At 32.2% G+C, this 15,820-nt stretch overlaps 2 protein-coding genes across 2 annotated transcripts; both read left to right on the forward strand.

Annotated features, from left to right (window-relative positions):
* Window positions 1-5,414: 5,414 nt before the first annotated feature.
* LOC112091309 (GDSL esterase/lipase At1g29670-like) lies at window positions 5,415-9,366 on the forward strand. The gene is made up of 4 exons (XM_024164568.1): window positions 5,415-5,857; window positions 6,941-7,177; window positions 8,233-8,494; window positions 9,036-9,366. The coding sequence occupies exons 1-4, from the start codon at window positions 5,453-5,455 to the stop codon at window positions 9,272-9,274; spliced, it is 1,143 nt and encodes a 380-aa protein (XP_024020336.1). The 5' UTR covers window positions 5,415-5,452; the 3' UTR covers window positions 9,275-9,366.
* A 1,138-nt stretch (window positions 9,367-10,504) lies between these two features.
* On the forward strand, window positions 10,505-15,820 carry LOC21399470 (GDSL esterase/lipase At1g29670). The gene is made up of 5 exons (XM_024164600.1): window positions 10,505-10,938; window positions 11,965-12,198; window positions 13,956-14,211; window positions 14,638-14,688; window positions 15,639-15,820. Exons 1-5 carry the CDS (start codon window positions 10,510-10,512, stop codon window positions 15,818-15,820), a joined length of 1,152 nt encoding a protein of 383 aa, XP_024020368.1. The 5' UTR covers window positions 10,505-10,509.

Raw genomic sequence — 15,820 nt, forward strand, 5'->3', positions numbered from 1 at the left:
TCCCCTTGGATATTCTCCAAACGCGAGGAAGGGTTAGCAAGTCTGAGGTACCGGCGATGATAGGGGCAGGGGAAGTAGGTTTGACGTTTCGACTGGGGAGCTTTACGATGCGAACTCTTGCCTCTACATCGAACTACGATGTTTACCCACCGAGGTTGCTGCACCGATGGATTCCCCACAAATTTCTCCGTTTTTAAGGGGAAACAAAAATGATGTAAATCGGCTTCGTCAAGGTTGCGGGCTAGGGTTTCCAAATCTAAAGATTGGAGGAAAATAGATCTGCAACGAATTTGGACAGAGGAGAAAGGATTATAACATTGAAGAAGCATACGGCCACGGTCAAAAGAGATCTGCAACCTGCCAATCTCGATCAGAGGAGAAGCACGTGAATGAAGGGCTCGAAGGAAGAAAGCAAGCGACATGCACGACAAAGGTGGATGAATCTCAACTGTGTGCTCAAGAGGTCAGGAATCATCACTGTAGCAGTTCAGAGGACTTAACTCGAATAGGTGGGAGGCCATTAACTCGAGAATGGGGAAAAAACTTGAGTGATTATTCGAGTTTGGTCTCGAGAAAAATGAAGCCGAACTTAAACTTAAGCCAGCCTGTATCACTCGAGTGGACCTTCTAGAGTAAAAACATGCAACCGAACAGGGCCATAGTTGTGCAAACCAATATCCGAGTCTCAACTGTCCATCATTCATTGCAATATTGTATGTACAAAGATACAAGTAGAATTGTCAAGAAATTTCAAAGACCCGTGACCAAAGTATATTATTTATGTAGTAGTCTCTCCGAGACTGGCCTTTGGAAGGAAAGATGAAAAGAAGTCTTACGTGTACACTCTTCCATCACATTCAACTTACAACTTAAATTCTATTGCTATAGTAATTTTTCTTACAAAAATTGAATTAAAATTTTTTATTACAGTATTTTTTTTTCACAGATATAATTGAAGTGCTTAATTTGAATTGTGAAACAAACATACCATTTATTTTCAGTGAGCAATTTGGATTGAGTTATAATCATTCGTTTATAATCATGCTTATTCGGGTTGGTTTGTGGTTTAAGCTATACATATATATATATATATATATATATAATACATATTAGTATTTATTGTTCTTATCTTGTTTGTTGTTTCTCACTCTTTGCAGAGAAGTCTATCTGTTATTGAGAAGTTGGGGATGTGAATTAAGTAGACGTTTGATTCATAAATTAGAATCATGTGATTAGAATTATTTTTAATTTACGTGTATTTTTGTGAGAAAAATATTGTAATAAATCATGAATCATAATTCAAATCATGGTTTGAATCCTCCAATCAAACATCCATTGTTGAGTGATTAGAATTATTTTTAATTTACGTGTATTTTAGTTTTACTGAACTTCTGTTACTATAGATTTGGTTGTCAACCTAACTGGGCACCGATCTATAATTGAAATGTACTAGTTGCCTTTAATATCAATTATTCTCTGTTTACTTAAGAAAAGAAGACTCGAAGTCGATTGGATTGTAACATTCAAGATTTTGTTAAACTATTTTATCTTAGCCATATGTTTCTATTCCCAATACTTTTGCTTTTGGGGTTGGATTGGAGGAATTTTTCATTTGGTTGATTCGGAAATTTTAATCCAAAATTTTTGAGTTGATTCTCATCCTTTTCGCTGATTCGAGTTTAGAATTCGAGTTTTGTTACAGTAAAAAACTTTCAGAAATAGTCACATTTAACTTTTTTACTACAGTAAAAAATTCTCACACAACATCACATCTCAACTTAAATTAAAAACTTAAATTAGTGAACGAAACGGGTTCTTCAATCTGTCAAATCCAATCCGTGAACTAGTACGTACCCACCTATATATTATTGACAAATATGGCGGGTAGAACTTGATAATTATAATACACTTTGAGTGGTCTTTTTATCCAATTTACGACTCATGTCAGAAGAAGATGAGGACAGAAATCCATTTCCATGCAGTTTTCTCCAAATAACAAGTGTCTTGCTCCAACAGACACAAACTGACCTTCCAATTCAATTCCCATGCTACCCTCTGCGACCGCATTTAGTTTTCTCTCTGGCTCATTCTGCAACTATTTAGTCTTGTCGTTTTTTCCCTCCCTCTGATAATAAGGAAGTAACCATGGTAAAAGGAAAAAAAAAAAAAAAAAAAACAGATAAAAAGATAAATTTTACAAATTTCTAATGAACTTTATCATTCATGTTAATAATATACTCTCTTAAATTTTAAAATGTACATATTATACCTCCTCATCCTTCTGATTATGTCAAGTTTTTTAATGAAATATTTGGTGATTTTAATTATCTATATGCATACAAATATACATAATTTGTGCTTGATGTGGGGTTGGAATCCCTAATAGATGCCAACTTAATTAGATAATTCTTAGAAAAGGGGCAGGTGAAACATAAATTTGTGCCTTGGCCCTTGTGGACAGTTCTTTTGCGACATCAAGACATATATAAATGGTACCTAAGTTTATAAAGCCATGTGTATGCATGGTAATGCAAAAATAAATATAGATTTTCATGACAGCGAGGAAGGTTGTTTTCAAAATATTATTTTCTAAAAGCTTGGACAGTTTTATATATATTCCTATTCCTAAAGTAACTGTTCACTTTGCTGGTATATATATAAACACTGTGCACTTCATTAAATAAGATGCTAAGGTAATTACTATTTGGTTTCCCTTATCCCTTATATATAAATTTATTGCCAAAATTATCCCAGAGCATAAATATTGCTGCAGATACAAGTATTAATTCAACTCATCAATTTCCATGATATATGTAAGTTCCAATTATTCTGCTGCAAACTTTTATTTGGTTGGTTATGTTATTAAAACAATAATAATATATATGATATTTATGATGACTTCTTTTCTGCACCCACTTATCAGGCTAGTCACCATGTTGATGAATTTCATGTCTTTGCTAAACAATTTTATTTTTTATTTTTTATTTTTTATTTTATTTGAAATGAAATGGTCTTTGCTAAACAATTAATAGCTAGCTAGGCAATAGATTTTATTCGCGAGGATAAGGGAATAACTCTGGATATGAGGTTTTAACTGGAAATTAAATTTGAGAACTTGCTTTTCTCTCATCTTTTCCTTCTATTTCTCTATTTTCCTTTAACATAATAGTTAATAATAAAAAAAAAACACTGCACATACCTACCTAATTATATAAAAAAGTGTTCTAAATTAATCATGCAAATCATTATCTATAGACTTTTCTCAAAAAGTTTTTTTGGTCATCGTTTCTTTTTCATATCTTGTTTCTATTTTGTTGTCTTCTTCTTCTTCTTCTTCTTTTTTTTCCTTTTTTTTTTTAATAAATGAGTAATTACATGCATCAAGAAGGGGGGAAAAAAATTCCCATTAGGTTGACGACCGCTTTACTGTTCATTAATTCACCAAACTGCCAGCTTCCATAAAAAAATAAATAATATTTAATAAACTAGCCTTACAAGCTAAAGCAGAAAAAATATTTAATTATCAATATTAATCAAAGCTAAAGAACTAAATTAAGTCTGAAAGATTGACCCCACCAATAAGGTGAATCCGTTTAGGAATTGAGCCCTAATCTCTATTTCTGAGAGCAATAACTCAAACAATTAAAAACAATAAAATAAAGCATATATAAACAAAGAGTTATAATAGTTCACTTTTAATGTGAGAGTTAATTAACTTTGTCGCAAACAATATTTGTTTTACTATAAGGAGACAATAAGATAGTACAACAAATGTGATCTTCCACCTCACAATTATTACTTTTTTTTTGAATTTGAGGTGGATTGATTCAGGCCCTGTTCATTTCACCGATTTGAGTTTTGCTACAGTAAAAAGCTCTCAGAAACAGTCACATTAAACTTTTTTACTACAGTAAAAAACTATCACATAAAGTCACATCCCAACATAAATTAAAAACTCAAATCAACAAACTAAACGGGCCCTTAAACTCTGCACCTTATCGTAGAATACTTAGATACAAAATTACCGTCAGGTCAGGTCATGTGTACAATCACAAAATTGTTACCTTTCACTATCTTTATAAATGTCTCTAGTGAGAGAGGTATGATTGTGTGTATTGGGGAGAGAGAGAGAGATGATTGTGTGTATTGATAGTCGATACTCGATAGACCGTTTACATGCATTAATCGTATCTCTCGTATCATCTGGGGTAGCCAATATCATAAAAGAATTGCACAGAAAATAAGCTAAACAATTAATACATTGCTAAAGAAGTTAGGTAGCCCTTCTGTTAAAATGTATCTTGTTTTTATTTTGTTGTCTTCTTCTTCTTCTTTTTTTTTTTAATAAATGAGTAATTACATGCATCAAGAAGGGGGGAAAAAATTCCCATTAGGTTGACGACCGCTTTACTGTTCATTAATTCACCAAACTGCCAGCTTCCATAAAAAATAAATAATATTTAATAAACTAGCCTTACAAGCCAAAGCAGAAAAAATATTTAATTATCAATATTAATCAAAGCTAAAGAACTAAATTAAGTCTGAAAGATTGAACCCACCAATAAGGTGAATCCGTTTTGGAATTGAGCCCTAATCTCTATTTCTGAGAGCAATAACTCAAACAATTAAAAACAATAAAATAAAGCATATATAAACAAAGAGTTATAATAGTTCACTTTTAATGTGAAAGTTAATTAACTTTGTCGCAAACAATATTTGTTTTACTATAACGAGACAATAAGATAGTACAACAAATGTGATCTTCCACCTCACAATTATTACTTTTTTTTTTTTTTGAATTTGAGGTGGATCGATTCAGGCCCCCCGTCCATTTCACCAATTCGAGTTTTGCTACAGTAAAAAGCTCTCAGAAACAGTCACATTAAACTTTTTTGCTACAGTAAAAAGCTCTCAGAAACAGTCACATTAAACTTTTTTGCTACAGTAAAAAGCTCTCACATAAAGTCACATCCCAACATAAATTAAAAACTCAAATCAACGAATTAAACGGGCCCTTAAACTCTGCACCTTATCGTAGAATACTTAGATACAAAATTACCGTCAGGTCAGGTCATGTGTACAATCACAAAATTGTTACCTTTCACTATCTTTATAAATGTCTCTAGTGAGAAAGGTATGATTGTGTATATTGGGGGGAGAGAGAGAGAGATGATTGTGTGTATTGATAGTCGATACTCGATAGACCGTTTACATGCATTAATCGTATCTCTCGTATCATCTGGGGTAGCCAATATCATAAAAGAATTGCACAGAAAATAAGCTAAACAATTAATACATTGCTAAAGAAGTTAGGTAGCCCTTCTGTTAAAATGTCCCCAATAGACACGACTTTTCCTCTATAAATGACCCTATCCCAAAAATTCCCCTTTAACCTTATAAATTCACACGTAGAAAGTTAGAAACTACCACCAAAGTTACCACTTAGGCTCCAATGGCTACTCCAAAAATGTCACCATCTTCAACACTTCCATTTATAGCATTCCTCATTATGTTCCAACTTTTCTCTTGCTTCTCCCAATGCAGTTGTTGTTGTTGCGACATTAACAAAACTGGGGACAATAACGTTAAAGGAATGTTTGTGTTCGGAAGCTCTCTAGTGGACAATGGCAACAACAACTTCTTAGGGAACTCCTTGGCCAAAGCCAATTACTTGCCATATGGCGTGGATTTCCCTCTGGGGCCTTCCGGGAGATTCACAAACGGGAAGAACGTCGTCGACCTCATCGGCGAGAAGCTTCGCCTTCCTTCCTTCCTTCCCGCTTTCGCCGATCCCTCGACCAAAGGAAGTAGAATTCTTCACGGTGTTAATTATGCTTCCGGTGCTAAAAATGGTTTCGTAAATCATCGACATTGAATTTTTTTATAAATTATTGATTAGTTAATCATGAATATACGAACATATGACTAATTTATCAATTTAATTGAACCACAAAAAAGTTATTGATTGGTCAAATTAAAAAAAAAAAAAATTAACAGTTTTTTAGTTTAACAAAATATGAATATTCACTATAAATACTCATTAAAAATAGTCATTAATGTAGCCGGAAAAACTTGTAGACGTTGTTTTTAGTTTAGGTTTTTGGCGCAAAGACAATAATTTTGTTCTTACATTTTTTTTTATTTTATAAAATATTAGTCCTTAAATTTTCGTAGTCCTTTGGCATTTTGTTCTTAGGCCTATTAAATTAAGATAAGAGAGAAAGAGGAAAATAGGCCAAGACTTGAGATGAATTAAAATTATTAGGCCAATAGTTTACATAAGTTAATAAATAGGCCAAATTACTGTTTTTGTCCATAACTTGTCTGGTTATGAACCATAACTTGATAAGTTATTATCCATAACTTGTCTGGCTATGAACTATAACTTGACAAGTTTATCCATAACTTATCTAGTTATGAACCATAACTTAACAAGTTATGGCCTATTAATTTTTATAACTAAAAATTGACTTATATACTTTCTTAAGCTTTTTATATTGACCTATTTTCTACTATTTCTCTTAAGATAAGATGTTTGTACGCCCAGGTTCCTTCATTTTCTCAATATAAGCTAATACTTAATAATGCGGGACCCTCTAAGGTCAATTCAGTATCACATATTTAATTGGTAATGTTCTGTAAAACTTTACCATTTATTTTAGTAAACAAAAAAACAGAACAGTAACTATTGCCAAAACTAGACTTTAATATTTTAATCATTTTCCTTTAGGTTTGACAATTTTATCTCTTTCTCTAAAACATTTCCGATATTAAGCGGTGTTTAGAATGCAGGTCCTGCATGCAGTATAAGATTCACAGATAAAATTCACCTTTTATTTAGTGGTGGTGTTTAATACCGGTATTGTTTCAAGCATTTTTTTAAGATTACTCTTTTTTTTATCTTTTTCATATATATATATATATATATATATATCCACAGGGCAATGTAACAAGTCTGAATCAACAAATCAGAAACTTTGAGCAAATAACTTTGCCGGAACTGGAGGCTCAGCTGGGGGGCAAAACCAATAAATCATCAGTTTCAGACTACTTGTTTGTGGTGGGAAGTGGCTCAAACGATTACTCATTCAACTACTTCCTGAGAGGACTCAACCACAATGTCAGTCTCCAAGCTTTTACTGCAAACCTCACCGCCTCTTTGTCCCACCAGATCAAGGTATAATATGCATGCATTCATTTACTTTACATTTTTGCCCTTTTATTTTATTTTTTCTCTCTCTCTCTCACTCATTTAATACGGACATGACATATTTGGTCTAAGTTTCCCATTTTAAAGACAGACAATTAAAGATGTACATTTACTATAATATATACATACGTGGACATTTGGTCCAAGTTGCATTAACTTCCTTTGATTAGAGTTTTAATTTCAGAATATATATACATACATCTATATAATGAGATCAGGAGTCGCCCTTTTTTTTTACCTAGTAATAATGAGATCACATTGTCAAGATGGCCACTATTTTTGTACAGGTTTGTTGTTGGATCCCAACGCCCTCGAATTTAAGAGAACGTTTGGTATAAGGATTCTAAAATCATAATTCTTGTTTAAATCAGTATTTATTTACAAAAAAATAAAAAGTCGTTTTGATTTGACTCACTCAAAAGTCGTTTTGATTTGAGCTGTGCTTCCGTCGAGCCGTTCAGCTTTTTTTAAACGCATTTCTCTTTAACTGTTGGTAGCAGTGAAAATGACAAAAATACCTAATCAATCTTTAACCGTCAATCTTTTTGTTGCTTTAATCTTGATCGTAGATAATGTCATATCTTAATCTTTAATCATCAAACATATTTCTCATTTTTGTTGCTAAATAAGGCGTTTTTAACGAGCTGATATTATTGATCAGACTTAGATCATCTATCCATTATTAGTGTATAAAATGATATCTAACGAATCAAATTATATCACCATCACTAAAAAAATATTAAAAATGCTTTGTTAACTGATTTTTCCTGTTTTAACATTTAAGATTATCTGAATCCTTATTGTCATGCAAAAGCAACACTCCTGTCGCATCTAAAGCGGATAGGCCCTCCCAACTTATCCAATTAGCTTTCTCATTTTTTTAGGATTTTTGTTTCCTTAGAAATTTATGTTTTTTTTTTTTTCTTTATAATTCTCGACTCAAAAGGAAAAAGAAAAGGATTTTTCCATCCTTTGTCCAATGTATAATGCGACAAATACTTAGTAATTTATTGGTCATGCAGAAATTGTACAGCTTGGGAGGTCGAAAGTTTGTATTAATGTCCATAAACCCAATTGGGTGCAGTCCCATGGTTATGACGTCAGTGGGCCGACCAACAACACAGAATCGGTGCATACAAGGCCTCAACCTTGCAGCTCGCCTCTTCAACAACCACCTGAAATCATTAGTGGATGTCATCAAGACACAAATGCCCGGCTCCACTCTTGTTTATGTCAACTCTTACAAGATTATAAGGGACATCATCAGAAATCCTTCCTTAAAAGGTAATAATACATATTATTTCCAAATAATTAGTATCAACTAAATATAACGAAATTTGTTTACTTATAACTTCCATCTCAATGGTTGTACAAAGAGGTACATGTGAATGAAACTAGTACTTTAGTGAAGGACAGTCTACGAGAATTCTCTCTTCCATCATTCTCAGGAACGATTCTTATTGCATGGTGTAAGGTTTACAATTATGTCACTTACTAACCTGCTAAATATGGATATGACTGATGTAATTTAAGACTGTTACGTGCTGATGAAAGTATGAGTCAAATTTCTTTCTGTTTCACATGTAGTCTCAGGAGATTATTAAATAACCGTTATGTCGGGGACATGAGGATACACTGATATTTTTTTATATATAGACAAAATTAAAGATCTACTATAAGTTGTAAAATTAGGCCAACGACCTATGCCCGACTCAGACCGGATGCTCGGGTGGATTGGGCCGGGGACGACCCATAAGAGCCACGGATCCGCCTGTTTAACACGGCCTTAATTAACTATATTAACGGGCTTAATTAACTATTGCAGGTTTTAAGGAGGCCAGCAATCCTTGTTGTGAAGTGGCATTAATGAATGAAGGAGGGAATGGAGTTTTATGCAAAAGAGGAGGGCAAGTGTGTGAAGATAGGAGTACTCGTGTGTTTTTCGATGGTTTGCATCCAACTGAAGCTGTGAATGTCCAAATAGCAAGCAAGGCCTATACTTCTAATCTCGAAAGTGAAGTTTATCCCACTAATATTCAACAAATGGCCTCCAAAATATGCTAAGACTCTCGTGAGATATGTTTAGTTGGTATCTATTATATACATAAACTCTCTAGGTTAGGGAAATATATATATATATATATATATATATCCAATATTAAATATTAGGTTTTGGAAAGTATGTAACATATATTTGGTGTTGTAAATTTAATGAAGTAGTAAGGATATTTTCTTGTTTGATTAGTGTTCTCTCTATAATTTACCCTGTGTAATACAATCTAATAATTAAACTAATTGCATCCCCAGTGCAAAATCTGAAAATGGCAAAAATATATTACAAGTACTGCAAGTGCAATCAAGCAAGTTTTGGAAATCCGTCAATGTACTATTTTACCTTTAAGATTGAATAGAGAATACATGAATAAAAGCTTTTAAGATACCAATTTGCGAAATCTTATAAGCCTATAACTTGAGTAATAACTTGTTCTATTTTCAACAAGACGCTAGTTATAATAAGCCTATAACTTGAGTAATAACTTGTTCTATTTTCAACTCCTCACTCTGAATTCCAACTATTTATTCTAAATAGTAAATCTCGTGCACTTCGATTCATGTTCATGTCCACATCGATTATGTATAAGTAAAGTGCACGCCACAAACTTATAAAATTGCATTTGTCAGTATAATGATGACTCTTGGTTTAGAGCTGAGAGAGAATATATTACCTATATTTAATATAAATTAATTTAGAATTTCAATAGTTTCCTTACACGGATTGCGTGTATAATTATGGGAAGTCTAATAAGAAATTGAATTTTATGGATAAATCCATTATTCAACGTATGAGGCTAGTGTGACCTCTCTAGCCATGTCACTTTCGTCAACAATGTGAAGCGTAATAAAGTATGGCATTGAACAAAACCCATACCATTTCTAACTAATTCCAATTGTTGATGTTAGTTTATTCAATTTACTTTATTATTTTGCCAAGCAAATGAGAAAAACATCAACTTGCCTAAAAATAATAATTGAATTTCACTTCATAAAAAAAAAAAAGAGTTTCTCTAGTAGGACTAAAAAAAATAAACTACTTATAATTCCATACTTTCAACCGTTAGATTTATACCAGAAACTATCTTTTTACATATTTTTTTAATCTAATGTGATTTTAACCAGATTTAATAACCATAATAAAAAAAATAAAAAAAATTGAATGAATGAAACGAAGCCCTATTTATATCCCATCTCTTCCCCCCTTCTCATTAATAGTAATCCAAACAAAGTCTCCTTGCTTTAAAATGGCATCATCAGAAACTCATTCAAAAATGCTATTTGTTATCTTTCTTCTCTGTTTCCTCTCTTATTTGTCCCTATGCACCTCCCAATCCAATAACTGTGCATTTCCAGATCAGGAAATCACTACTAGGGCAAATAGAACTTGGGGGCTGTTTGTTTTTGGAAGCTCCCTTGTGGACAATGGCAACAATAACTTCTTTGAAAATAGGGCACAAGTGAATTATTTGCCTTATGGAATAGACTTCCCAAACGGTCCTACCGGCCGGTTTACAGACGGCAAAAATTTGGTTGATCTTCTTGGTGAGCTTCTTAACCTGCCAAACTTAATTCCTCCTTTCAAAGATCCCACAACAAAGGGAAGGAAAATTGTTTATGGTGTCAATCATGCATCTGGTTCTTCTGGTATTTTAGATGAGACCAGCTTAATTTCGGTAAGCTTGCTAGCTTCTACATGCCTCAAAACTTACTTTTGATACTATGTTCATGGTATTTGTTAAAAACGTATACCATATATATGTAATCTAAAATCTATCCATTTATTGTTTTCAATTGTTGTTTAAGTTCTTTTTCTTTTCACTAGTGCCACAGAAAAACGAATTAAGAAATCATAAACCCATATGCACACATTTATACGTAGAATATACGTGAAGTGATTCATTTTCCCGTTCATTTTACTTATTTGAGTTTAAAATTTAAGTTTTACTACAGTAAAAAGTTTTCAGAAACAGTCACATCTAACTTTTTTTCTACAGTAAAAAGCTCTCACATAAAGTCATATCTCAACTCGAATTAAAAACTCAAATCAATGAACTAAACGGGTCCGCTCATATGACTAGTCATCACACGCCAATGGTGATGTCAGAAAACATTTTTAGTGGAGACACAATATAGATGATTGTAAACGATAAATTCTTATTAAGTGAGAATATATAGTCATAAGTTTTTATTATTAAGTGTGAGTAAAATTATAATATTTCTTATTACATTTACACACAACTAAACTTACTTTTAAAACATTTATACACAAAATATTCAAAATTTTAAAAATTTGAGTGAAGACACATGCCTTACAGCTCCGTTCACAGGCAGCATTATTATATATATTCGCATGTACTTTAGACATCGATATGATAAGGTGGCTAGCCAAAGGAGTCCATATACAACCATGAAACAAACAACCATAATATTTATACCTTTCACAAGAAAAGCCTATTACCTAAGTTTCTAATTTATACATTGCGTAATAACAGGGAGGATACACGTGAAACTATTCCCATATATATGTGATCTGTATAACTTACATATTTCATTTTTCTCAAAAAAAACAAAAACAAAAACAAAAAGAAAACTTAACATATTTAATTAATCCGTATAATAATTTCAATCACTAAATCATCTCATAGTTTACTGTATACGATGATCATTGATTAATCGCAATTTTTCTTTTTCTTTCTCAGGGGAACGTGACCAGCTTGAGTCAGCAAATAAGGGACTTTCAGGAGGTGACACTGCCAGAATTAGAAGTTCAGCTTGGTTGCAATAGCTCTGATTCACTTCCAGGCTACTTGTTTGTCGTTGGGGTGGGAGGAAACGACATCCTTTTTAACTACTTCCTCAGGCAAACCTATCCCAGAGTTGATCCTCAAACATTCACAGCCAACCTTACTGCCATTCTATCACAGCGTCTACAGGTATATATGTACACCCTCTCTCTCTCTATATACACATCATATATATATATACATATATATATATATATATATGCACACAGAGGCACTGACGCACATATATATGGTGTAATGAAAACAACTTTTAAAAAAAAAAATAATAATAAGGATAGAGCATGGCTTCAGATAAAAACAAATTATCGAACATTAAATGAAAAGTAAAAATATTCCTGGCTAGCTAGTTTTCTTTCAAAATATTTTCATCCATTTAAGCGGACGTAAAACTTTTACTTACCTGCACCATAAAATCAAATAATGTGTTAATTAATAGCAAAAAATTTTACTCAAGAACTCATATTAATTGGTGGTCACGGGCTTAGTTCATAAGATATAACTGCAATATTCTATACATAAGAATTCTAAAGCCTTGAAACGACAGACGTAAAAAACCGGCACACGTACTACCAATAAAATTAAAGAAAAGAAGACAAACATTTAACGTGATTGAAGAGAGAAAACTCACTAGTTAAAGACACTATCATTAGGTTACATATAAATACAAATTTACAGGTACAAAATTGGTAAGTTATTTCCTAAAAAGAAAAAAAAAAGTAAAATTTGAATAAGTTATCTTAGACAATCAAATCTCCTCCTAGTTTGCAATTCATGAAAAAAAAAAAAAAAAAAAAAAAACACTTAAGCTATTAAGAGGTGGGCGAATGATAGTATTATATTTAAAGAAAGTTTGAGGAATGCCACCAACAAAACTCAACTTTGGATTTACTCTTCGAATATTGGAGTTTTTAATTTGTACCGCATAAATGAACCAGTCAAAAGTCAACAAAATATGATATAATAATTGGAACCACAAAGAAAATGTGGAATAAATTCAAATAGATATAGCATACAACCTAATTTTTTTTATACATATATTTACACTCGCAAATTATAATTAAAGAATCAGGTAGGTTACTCAAGACTATCAAATCTGTTATAAAGTATAGTATGAAAATAACTACAAACAAATTCAAAACTCTTGCTGAAGATAACTATATAGGAAATTAAAGCTAAATTTCCCTAACGTTCCGTGCAAGACTCCGATCTTTGTATGAGCACTACAACAAAATAACTAATAAAAGACGGTAGGGGTTGAAAAAACACAGTCGGATGTTGGGAAGATGAGTTTGGAGAGGCTTGAGCAGAGACTGTAGTTGTCTAGGGCACTGGACAGAAATCGACGGGGGCACAAGGGGTGCCGGGAGGTAACAGGCGTGGGGTGTAGGGTCGACAATTGTTGGGCGTGGCCGCGTAGGTAACCAAGAATTAAGGCCTCGTTCGTTTTGTAGATTTGAGTTTTCAATTCGAGCTGAGATGTGACATTTTTTTAGAGCTTTTAACTGTAATAGAAAAAGTTAAATGTGACATTTTCTGAGAGCTTTTAACTGTATAAACTTAAAACTGAAAACTCGAATTGGTGAAATGAACGAAGTCTGTTGCTCATTGAAGTGATAGAGTTTTGATACCGGTGTTATGTTTTGGAAATAAATAACGGCTTTATTTTTCATTAAATTGAATAAATATACAAGTTATAATTACGTAATCGAGTAAGAGTCACTGAAGATTATTAAATTTTCTAGAGTCAAGAGATTTACTAATAAATTCAAATTTCGTAATAAAGATAACTATATAGAAGTTGAACTTTTTTTCTAAAATATCCTCTTGTTACGTAAAAGAATTATAATATCATTGTGTCAAACTTATAATTTGTTCGTGAAATGCAGAAGCTGTACAGTTTGGGAGCCAGGAAATTCGTGTTAACTGCAGTCTATCCACTGGGAAACAGTCCGTTGGTAGAGTTGAACATGCCAAATTGTACTGTCGTTTGTGCACAAGCTATAAACCAAGTTGCTCAAATCTACAACAGAAATTTGAGGTCAATGGTGGAAGATTTCCAGCGGAGAATGCCTGATTCCAATTTGGTTGTCATTGAAACCTATAACATTGTCTCAGAAATCCTCCTCTTTCCTGCTTCTAGAGGTACTAATATTCCTCATTTGGAATTTCGGATTGAGAAAAGAAGTTATATTATTTTTTACTTAATCCGAACAAAAATAAATGTGATTTTTTTTTAAAGAAAATAAATGTGATCAAATTTGGTGCTAGTATATATTCTTGAAGAAATACAACGACTTATATATGATCATGTCAAATGAATGTATATGGTGTACATATATATATAGGCGAACTGGCATAGTCACAAAAATATCTTTATATTTTGTAACCTCGCATATATATATATATATATATATATATATATATTGAATTGACATAAAAAAAAAAGCATGAATATTTTAATCATTTTCCAACATAAAATTGGAATTCAACGTTCTTCTTTAAAATATAAGAATATATGTATGCTTGAATCAATTCTCTCACATTTTAGCTATTTTGATACGTGTGCAGGCTTTACAAACACAAGGAGCAGTTGTTGCGCAGTGGTATCTCGAACTCAAGGTTGTAGATATCGCTATTACCCATCATCTTGTCCTTTGTATTTTCATGGTTTACCACTTCTAAACGTCTTCAAAATCTTATCAAGAATTTCTTACGTCAGACACGTAATAGATCATTTAAAAAAAAAAAAAAAAAAAAAACGGTTCAAGAACAATGTTAGGAGATACAGTGTCCAAAGTCACCACAAGTATTGTGACTTATAATTAGGACTCACTTTCTATTAGTTTGTGATATTTTTACCCCCAACTAAAAGTTTTTTGTCTCCTATTTGCTACTGTTAGTTTATCAATCTATCTCAAAAGCTTAAGATAGGAGGTAGGCCAACAATAGTTTTATACTTTAACACTCCCCCTCACGTGTGGGTTAGACAATGGGTAATTGTGTGGGTAAATTAATTAAAAAGCCCAACACGTAAATATTTAAGCCCGAGATATATTAAAAACCCAATACATAATCAGGACCCCCCGCTCTGATACCATCGTTAGTTTACCAATCCATCTCAAAAGCTTAAGCTCCATATTAAGAGGTGAGCCAACAATAGTTTTATACTTTAACAGTCACCAATGAAATTTTGTAATTAAACATTTTGCGTAGAATTTTTTAAAAAACTTTCAATTATATCCCGTTATTTGACTTCTAAATCTACTTATTATTTCAAGCTCAAAACCCCAAATAAACCAAAAATCCAACAACATTATTATTTGAATTCATAATTTGTTTACTTTTTTTTAAAGTGGATTAAATTATTAGATTACAAAGTTAATGCAAGAAGAAAGAAAGATATATACAATTAGATAAATAATAAAAAGGTAAAAGAGAAACTGCCTTTAACTATTACTTGAAAAAATCTATATTTTATTAAGTATTACTTATATTACTAATTTAATTATTTCCTTTTCTTTAATTTCCTCTCAATATATATATATATATATATATATGTATGTATGCAGGTGGAAATGGAGTTTTGTGTGAAAGAGGTGGGCGAACATGTCCAAACAAGAAGGTTTATGTGTACTTTGACGGTTTACATCCAACAGAAGCTGTAAACATTCAAATAGCAAACGATGCCTACACTTCTCGTAATATATTTAAGGTTTATCCCATCAATGTACAACAACTCTCTCAACTTTAA

The sequence above is a fragment of the Morus notabilis genome, unplaced genomic scaffold (genome assembly GCF_000414095.1).
Source record: "Morus notabilis unplaced genomic scaffold, ASM41409v2 Scaffold315, whole genome shotgun sequence".
Taxonomy (NCBI): Eukaryota; Viridiplantae; Streptophyta; class Magnoliopsida; order Rosales; family Moraceae; genus Morus; species Morus notabilis.

Bases quoted from the DNA above. Each gene is read 5' to 3' on its own strand.
- LOC21399470 (XM_024164600.1), top strand. From the start codon at position 10,510: ATGGCATCATCAGAAACTCATTCAAAAATGCTATTTGTTATCTTTCTT. The intron at 12,199-13,955 runs GTATATATGTAC...CGTGAAATGCAG, and splicing joins TTCTATCACAGCGTCTACAG to AAGCTGTACAGTTTGGGAGC. The intron at 14,689-15,638 runs GTTGTAGATATC...GTATGTATGCAG, and splicing joins AGTGGTATCTCGAACTCAAG to GTGGAAATGGAGTTTTGTGT.
- LOC112091309 (XM_024164568.1), top strand. From the start codon at position 5,453: ATGGCTACTCCAAAAATGTCACCATCTTCAACACTTCCATTTATAGCA. The intron at 5,858-6,940 runs GTAAATCATCGA...ATATATCCACAG, and splicing joins CCGGTGCTAAAAATGGTTTC to GGCAATGTAACAAGTCTGAA. The intron at 7,178-8,232 runs GTATAATATGCA...TTGGTCATGCAG, and splicing joins CTTTGTCCCACCAGATCAAG to AAATTGTACAGCTTGGGAGG.